General features: G+C 40.6%; 2 protein-coding genes across 2 annotated transcripts in view; both read right to left on the bottom strand.

Moving 5' to 3' along the window:
- The window catches only part of vash2 (vasohibin 2), a 31,064-nt gene extending 25,818 nt beyond the window's left edge, over window positions 1-5,246 (bottom strand). The window contains exons 1-2 of the mRNA XM_035679219.1: window positions 4,448-5,246; window positions 3,546-3,975 (exon numbers count right to left, since the gene is read on the bottom strand). Of these exons, the coding sequence (XP_035535112.1) occupies window positions 3,546-3,866 (321 nt within the window). The 5' untranslated portion in view covers window positions 3,867-3,975; window positions 4,448-5,246. The remainder of the gene's footprint in view (window positions 1-3,545; window positions 3,976-4,447) is intronic.
- A 2,083-nt stretch (window positions 5,247-7,329) lies between these two features.
- LOC118341050 overlaps window positions 7,330-9,163 on the bottom strand; it is a 9,173-nt gene continuing 7,339 nt past the window's right edge. The window contains exons 3-6 of the mRNA XM_035679223.1: window positions 8,871-9,140; window positions 8,716-8,751; window positions 7,503-7,589; window positions 7,330-7,413 (exon numbers count right to left, since the gene is read on the bottom strand). Of these exons, the coding sequence (XP_035535116.1) occupies window positions 7,367-7,413; window positions 7,503-7,589; window positions 8,716-8,751; window positions 8,871-9,140 (440 nt within the window). The 3' untranslated portion in view covers window positions 7,330-7,366. The remainder of the gene's footprint in view (window positions 7,414-7,502; window positions 7,590-8,715; window positions 8,752-8,870; window positions 9,141-9,163) is intronic.

Genomic DNA, 9,163 nt, shown 5'->3' with positions numbered 1-9,163 from the left:
ATTATTTACTGTTAAGTGTTACAAACAGCTGCTGTAATAAATGTCATAATTACAGGAAACATCTATTTTATACATTTGATAATAAATCAGATGTACACTTCCTATATTGTAACAAATGTAATGTAAAGTTATTCCTTTTCTGGGTTAGTGTATCAGCAACTGTACCTGTGGTAACCACCTGCTTTCATACCTTACACACACACACACACACCAGAGTCAGGTTGCATATACCAACGTAACAATACTGCAATGTAAACCAACGGACACCTTAGGTGCCTGCGTACAGCGTCCATACTGTACACAGCACAGCAGTGTCCTAGCAAAGCAAAAAATTCAAAACAAAACAACTTTATATAATAACACTTTTTGAACATATAATGGTCCATTTAATTTAATGAGAAAGAACGTGCCATACAACAAGAGATAAACTGAAATATAAACTCACTTCCTACAAGGTTGTTTTGTCAATCTTTTTGACTTTGAAATAGAGTTTAGTTGTTTTTTTCAGATTGATGTATGTATGTTTAGTAAGTAAATTAATGAAAAGCACATAACAAGGGTTCATTACATTTTGCTGTTATCAGTGGTCGTTGGTCTTCTGATTCTTCTGAGGCGATTATAGTTTCTCTTTACAACTTTACTTCGTCCCAAAACACTAAACTAGCTGATACGATTTTCACACTGCTACAGTGAAATACTGTCTTTTCCTACTTGAAAGCTTCCAAGCGGCTTTACGATCACAGCTGGCTATTCATGAGCGAACATTAAATCTGAAACCATTATAATATATGGCCAGAATAAAAGTGGCTCATGTGTGTGCAACTCCGTATGTACACTTGTTCTATGTTGGTGTGTTTGTTTGAGTGCGTACGTCCTCCTGTCGTCCTTCTGTCCAGAACAACAGTGTGGGATCTTGGCACTGTCAGCCAACCGGGTCACTAATGACCACATGGCCAATTAGTAGAGCTAAACAGCAACCAGATTCCCTCCTCCTCCACAACATGAAACACAACAAGCATTCATCCAGATCACTGACGGGAAAACTATGAGAAAAATCTGGGCTAAGAGGCCTCTGTAGCAGCAGACAAAGACGTGCATCATGCCAGCAGGGATGCCATTTCTGTCAGTGAACAACCAGTTGTACATATTTGTGTCTTTCACTGGCCTCTGTGTGTTTCTGCAGCTACACAAACAACGCTGCTCAATAAAAGGAGAAAATGGACCAAAGGAAAGACAATATTACTAGTAGTACCGATGACTACAGTACTGTTACTGTTGCTATTGTATTTTTACACACTGGTGTATGAATACAAAACAGAGATAGTGTTTCAGAGCGTCAGAAAACTACGGCTGACGTCACAGGAACGATGTTAATTTTGATTTACACAGTGTGGAACCAGGAAATCTTTAGTTTTTGTTTGATATATTACTTTTAATGAGTTGCAAGCATGTTTAATTTATAAAATTAACAAATGCAAACGTGGAAGTGAGTAATGTAAAGCAAAAACAGCTTCGCCACCATGGAGACAATCTCCAGCGGACAGCGGTGACGTTATAATGAACCAATCGTGATAATGTGAATCGGTTTTAACGGATTAGTCGACTCATCGTTTCAGAACTACTTCTGGAGAGAAGGCAAATCTTCCTTTGATCTAAAGCTGGTTGTTGGTTGAAGTATATAGTATGTTTATATGTAAAACTGAAGTGACTGTAAACTGTATACAGAACTTTGTTGTTTCGTTGAAATTCTTGTTTCTTGTTCACTTTCTAACCCATTTGTCTTTGTCATTTCAGCTCCCGTTTTTTTTGTCTTTAGGAAGTAAACACGCGGTATTTTTCTAACCTACAGCCAAACTATGATATCACAAATGTGTGTGTGTGTGTGTGTGTGTGTGTGTGTGTGGGTCAGGAGTCATGGTGAGTCACACCAATGACAAATTCAAAAAGCAGAATTAACATCACTTGACAAGTATGGCGCCCCAATTTAGCACACATCCGCATGTGTATGAGTGTACACCTGGAAATGTGTGTATTTGTGAAACAGAGTGAAAGCAGGTCGACATTAACACCTAAGCAATGTAACTGTGAACAACACTTCTTCGCAGACAGCCGTTACGCCTCGCAGTGACTAAGAGACACATGATCTGACACCTTGACTCACATGACAATCGTAATTTTCCTCCTTCCTTCGTCCGGACAGTAAAAGATGCAGTTTGTTGGCACGCAGACATACATACTTGTTTAAAATATATATATAATATAATATTATAATCGTTGTTTACAGCATTATGCCCTTTCTGATGCAACCTTCCTTCGTTTATTCAGTATTGGGACGAACCACCAACCCCGTGATCAGTAGACGACCCGCTCTACCACCTGAGCCACAAACACCCCAAAATACTAAAAGAATAAATAAATTAAATACTGTACGTATTATTTTTTAATATTTCTGTTTCTACTACAGTTAGTCAATTAACCAATCACTAGTTTGACTCATTTACTAACCAGAAACATGCCGAACATCTGCTCGTTCCAGCTTTGCAAGGGTAAGATTTTTGTGTTGGGGGGAAAAGAAAAAAGGATTTGAAATATTACCTTTCGCTCTGAGAAAGTGCGACAGAAAGTTTTTACTATTATTTACCATTTTAGAGACAAAAAATAATCCACAGACTAATTAATATCATGAGTTGATACAACCAACATTGTGCTGCAGATATAAATGTCTGATGAGGACAGAAACTCACAGCAAGCGTTGAGACCAACATGTGTATACTGAATACAAACCTCAAACACGATGAAAACCAGTCCTATCGTATAACCAGTGCTCTGTAGACAGCCGACAGCCTGAGCAGCACGTGCATCATCCACAACAAGGCTTCTTCCAACACTAAACAGTGCAGAGGCTTCCTTCGTAGTGCAGCAGCCACAGGGAAACCCAGAGGGAACCTTCATAAAGCATCCATTAACACCGAATGCACTTCCATTAACTCTAATGTGTTGCTGGTGTCATGTGAACTCCTCCCCTGATCTCCGTGTAGATTCTTCATGTCTGAACTTAAACCAAACGATTACAAGGACAATCACAATGAATAAACCCCATTAGACTCTTTCCATGTGTATTTTTTGTTGTTGTACGGAAATTTCCAGGGTTACTTTATAAGTTTTATGTCTTTTCCTGACTACACAAAGTAGATGTTGTCTGAATACTTAAAAATATATATATATGTTTTGTTTAAACAGACCTCCAAACAGGAGGGAGGCAGGGACGCAATCCAGGACTTCAGCCATCTGTTACTATGAACGGCAATAATCTTTCAGCTATAAAACAGGTTTGACAAAAGAGGCAATACGACAATAAACAACGAACACTGCCACATGGTTTATGTGTTTGGAAATTAAGACAACGCACGCTAAAGGAAAACGTCATCAACAAATCATTGTAGCAGCGTTTGTGGTAAGAATTAATTTGCTCCAAACGTTAAAACATGTGTGATTCTGTCTCTAGCTTCAATCATTAAGGGATGAACCAATCACAGCCGGCTTACCTTGGGAAGGTATGCGGCGTTTCGTATCGTGTCCACCATCTCCTGGCCCTCGGGGTGCACGGCAGCCACATGGGACCACATCCTCTCCCAGGTTACGCCCTCGATGGGAAAACCGGTCCTGTTGACGTAGAACAGAACCCCTCCATCCTTCTCCTCTTCCTCCCCGGGGGACCTGGAGCTGTTGTTAGGGGGGGAGGCGGAGGAGTCCTCCTGGGTGCTGCACCGGAGGAGGCAGTGTGAGCTGGTGCTCTTGGACCGGCCGTGCCTGCTCAGCTTGGTCGAGGAGGTGCCGGACCGGCTCGGGGAGTTGGGGCCCGTCATCGATTCCCAGGAGGAGGAAGAGTTAGGGGAAGGCAGTCCTCCTCCAGCTACAAGAGCTCGTACTTGTTTGTCAGTGTTGGACGGTACATGTTGATCTTAAAGGGGAAACCTAAAAAAAAAAAAAACACAACTTCAACAATTTCCTATTTTGGAAGAGGAATGATGAAGCCTTGACAACATGACAACAAAACCCTATATAGGGAGGCAAAATCCTCCTCAATGTAGCAAACTAGAGTGATTTATTTCTTAAAAAATACTATAATAAATACAAAAAAGGCATAAATATGAGAGTAAAATCTAAAGATTGTGTAACTACAGAAAGCATAGGTCCAAAATAACATCTTACTGTAGCACATTTGGTCACAGACAAATCTGAATACACGATAAAACTCAACACTGAGAATCACACAAGAAGTACAAAGAGGTTATTATAAAATCTGATGCCAAAAGACTTAACAAATATATATATATAAACTCATTAATGCGTATTAAACACATGCTGGTGGCTTTTTACATTAACAGCATAAAACTACACAATTAAAAACACAACTCTGTCACAGGAAAATGTCTTTAAAACTCACCTGTGAGGACAAAAGACACAAGTTCATCTCGACATCAGGGATTTGTTTCGTTTTAAGTGCATCCGCTGAAAACGTCCCCACCGTTATTAATCCAAACCGTACCGGGGCTCCGATTTCAGATAAACGACGGCTCCTGCGGTTTAAAAGGCATTTGGCTCGAAACACACACAGTGAGACGAGGCAGGTCCCATTCATAACAAGGCGACGTTGTCCACCGCAGGCTGTGAAGTCTTGTTTTGGTTCCGAGGCTTTGTAACTTCACCTCTTCTTGTGTCTGTCAAGCCACCAGCAGCTAACAACCGTTGGCCTGGCAACACGGAAGATTCCACCAAAGTAAAAGCGGCCCGTTTGTCGATCTTGCGTTTATGAGGAACGAGTGCCGCGAAAAATCGCAGCGTACGCATAAACCCATCACTTATTCGCCTTTATCGATTTTAAGCGCGTCAGTAAAACTACACTATCGGGAAACTCAACCAAAACGCATCGTGTTCTCCTCGGAGCTTTTTATTTTGAAAATACAATCCCGGAAGTCGTTACGTTGTGCTCGCTAGCTGACGCTAGTCCTCCCTTTCGGTCTCACAGCACCGCGGGGGCCGTCGCCTCCCACCACCCTCGTCTGGGAAAACCACCTCCTCAGCAGCATGCACGGCGCCTCGGTATCAGCTGTCCCCCCAGAAAGTCCGACTTCATGTCGATAAAGAAGGCTCCATCAATCCCTCACATGATTAAATCATTCAGGAGGATACAACGGTCCTCTACTAGCAGCTGCCTACTGTCCTCCCGTATCCCCGCCTCCGTTGCGCGTCACCGACCATCGGCGCCTTCCCATTGGTGGAGGCGACAAAGAGGGGCGGGCTTAAGAGTACGCGCTACCATATTTGGAGCTGGCGGCCCTCTCTGATTGGTGGGTTTTGATGGACGAATGCGACAACAAGTGATATATCTGCAACAAATGGGATTTTCTGCCCCTTGTTGCAACTGTTGATTTTGTACATTTTGTGCATTTTCAGGTGCTGGTGCTGGAAGGTTAAATCAGAACTGAACGGAGTAGAATAGGATACCAGAGAATTTAATTGAATTGAATGGGGTAGAATAATACAATACAATATAATACACTGCAATACAATTCATCTTAGTTTACAACAAAAGTCTATCCACAGCTCACAAAATACAGACAGAATATCATTTTCTTTTTTTTTTCAATTATGATTTGTATAATTTCCTTCACATCCAAAAAGGCTTTGAACTATCACCCAAAAGTACATACATCACAGTACAATAATGTGCCCGACAGCAAGTTTATTGAGCAAAATGTATTATATGTATCATGGACAAAGCCATATGAATGTTGGACTATTACTTTTACATCGTGGTAAACTGACTAGTACAAGCCTACATCTCCCCCTTCTGGACAAAAAGCTCTTTCCAGCAACAAAGGAAATAAATGTGGATACTTGGTTATTTTAAAAATACAACTGCATGATTATAATACTAGAAAGTAACGTGACATAAAGAATGATGAATAAATAAAAACTGTCTAAGATTTGGATTGCGTAGACAATTTCTCCACAAGAATCAATACCGTACCATGAAAGCAAAGTGAAATTATTGAATTCACTCATAGAATAAAACCTGATTTCTGTAAATTGTTGTCAAACCAGAAATAAATAAATGATAAAATAATGTAAAATGAATGTTATGATATTAAATGGAAATATACAGTGTTACATTTTGGTAATTGATGGTATAGCATAGAGGCTGCTGGGATTAGAAGAGGCTCTAGCAGAAAAGGAAATAGTTTTCACAGTTCTGTATGTCAGTGCTTTATCACCACCCCGATCATAAAGACACACGTGAAGCAGTACAACACATTGACGTGGACATGGCACGGCATAGTTCAACACAGTGAGGCAACATGATGAAAGATAACACAATGGAACGTCATACAATGCAATAAAACACAAAGCAATGCCACACACACAATCACAATCCTTAACCATATGATTATATGGGATTTAAGGGTAAAATTTAGATTTTTTTTTCATATATGAACATTTTCTTCCCATATTTACTACCAATACTATTATGACAAACAGCTGTTAACGTAGATTATACAGATCCAAACCTTTATTCTAGTCTATCACATTTCATATTTTAACTTCTTTTTCTTTAGCTGGGAGGCCATGTTATACATCTTGTGTCTGTCTTAAATTGACTGTTTACCGTGCATATTAGTAGCCTGTCCTGGTTTTGGTCTTGGCCTGATCTTATTCTGGACATGATGTTTATATGGAACATGAGAAGCCCTATGTGTGTAATCATTACAGTAGCCAAGGGTTTGATTGTCTGCCTGCAGGTGTGTCTTTATTTCTCACCATCTCAGCCACTGTGCTCTAAGTAAGTATGTTCAGAAACCAGGATCAGGTGTTTATGTGCCACAGTACCCTGGTTTCTACTCCAGGTTTCTTAAAACCCAGAATAAGAGCTTATGCAGCTTTGTGAAACCAGGATATGATGTTTTATATTCGCATAACAATGCTACAAAAAAACAAAAAACAGATCATAACAGGATACTAGTGGGCATCTGGGTTATATTTTGGGGATCAAAGAGATTTAACTAACTCATGGTACTGGGTGTAGTGTGTGATCTCACCGTGTCCTGACTGGTTTCTGGAGCAGACTGAGTCACTGCAGGGTTTGAGGTCAGTCCCTGGACAAATACAGTCCAGTTACAGTTTTCAATAGATTTTTCTCCCAAATATTCCTCTCAGCTCAATTCTAGATTTTTTTAGGAAATCCGTCATTTCAGTAGTATCAATATGATACAGTGAGTTTACTCCAGAGCCACATTTAGTAATTGCAAAGAAACTACCACAAACACTGTTTTCTAAAAGTCACAACTGTATAAACATTTGATCATTAAGGTTTAAAACTCACAATGTGTTCATCCATCTGTGTTCTGTTCCCTGAAAAGACAAAGGAGAGCTGTCTTTAGCTTCCACTGTGAAAATCCAGGTTTATCCAAACGTCTTGTTTCATCTGTGAATGTTCTCACCTTTAGTTTTTGTCCATATGTTGACTGCCACAGCAATTGTTATGAGTGCTGCTAAACCCACAGACACAATGATGAACCTCCACCAGTCTGGAAGAGGAATAAAAACATTAAAACATATTTTGATTTTCTGTTCTGTTAAAATAATGCAACTACATATGAGACATTCCATGAGATTCTTGCACTAGTTTGGTTGTAGATGTAAGTTTCGCAGCCACTTTATTTTCTCCTTTGCAGTTGGGCTGCAGTTTTCAAAATGCTTCTTTTCTTTTTTCTCTACCAAATTCAATCCAATCTCTATGTACAAGAGATTAAGAAAATACCAACAGTCACAGTGAAGACAATTATTGTGATGAATAAATAAGATAAATAAGTTAGCAACAACAAGGTTTGAGGAACAAATGTGTAAATAAGATAATATCTCCACCCACAGCCACTTCTATACTATATATATAGAGAGAGATAGGGAGAGAGAGAGAGAGAGAGGAGAGAGAGAGAAACAGAGGAGAGTGCGAGAAAGAGGGGAAGGGAGAGAGAGAGAGAGAGGGAGAAGACAGAAACAGAGGAGAGAGAGGGTTAGAGAGAGAAAAAGAGAGAGAAGAAAGAAACAGAGGAGAGAGAGAGAGAGAACAGAGGAGAGAAAGGATCAGAGGAGAGAGAGCGGGATAGAGGGAGAGTGTGAGGAACAGAGGAGAGAGAGAGGGTTAGAGAGAGAGAGAGAGAGAGAGAGAGAGAAAGAACAGAGGAGAGAGAGAGGATCAGAGGAGAGAAGAGAGAAACAGAGGAGAAAGAGAGAGAGGGAGAGAACAGAGGGGAGAGAGAGTGGGAGAAGACAGAAACAGAGGAAAGAGAAGAGAGAGGAAGAGAGAGGAAGGGAAGGAGAGAGAGAGAGAGAGAAATGGGGGGAGAGAGAGGGAAAGAGAGTGAGAGAGAGAGAGAGAGAGAGGGAAAGATAATGAGAGAGAGTGAGGAATGGAGAGAGAGAGAGACAGAGAGAGAGAGAAAGGCAGGGCGAGAGAGAGAGCTAGAGAAAGAGAGAGAGAGGAGAGAGAAAGGGAGGCAGAGAGAAAGAGAAGACAGAAACAGGGGGAGAAACAGAAAGAGAGAGGGGGAGGGAGGGAGGGAGCGAGCGAGAGAGAGAGGAAGAGAGAAGAGAGAGAGAGAGAGGAAGGGAAGGAGAGTGAGAGAGAGAAATGGAGGGAGAGAGAGACACTACCTTGTTGTTCCTCTTCAGTCTCCACTAAGATACTTCCTGTTTTTATGACATGACAAAACACAACAAACGGTGATAAAATACCTCATGTTACTATCTGAAGAGAATAAATGAGAAAGAACAAAGGATTAAAATTAATGAAATAAAACCAACTGTACCTGTTGTCTCACATGAGGACTGGGGACCGACATCACACAGCAGTGTTTGTCCTCTCTTATCATCTGTCACATTACACTTGAGTAACTCATAATAGTTTGACTTCTGATTGAGACGAGTTGGAAATGTCACCCTTGATGAACAGGTAGAATCTAATATCTCAGTGTCATTCTTATTATCATCATACAGCCACTTCACTGTGTGTCCACAGCCTTCATATGTCAACACAGCGCAGAACAAGACGACTGTATCATTGTACTGTTGTTTCTCAACTGGTGAAGATGGAGATATTGTG

This window comes from Morone saxatilis, unplaced genomic scaffold (assembly GCF_004916995.1).
Source record: "Morone saxatilis isolate NCDOM2014 unplaced genomic scaffold, NCSU_SB_2.0 Contig7, whole genome shotgun sequence".
NCBI lineage: Eukaryota > Metazoa > Chordata > Actinopteri > Moronidae > Morone > Morone saxatilis.
Note: the sequence above shows the minus strand (reverse complement) of the source record. Positions and strands in the feature narration are given on the sequence as shown.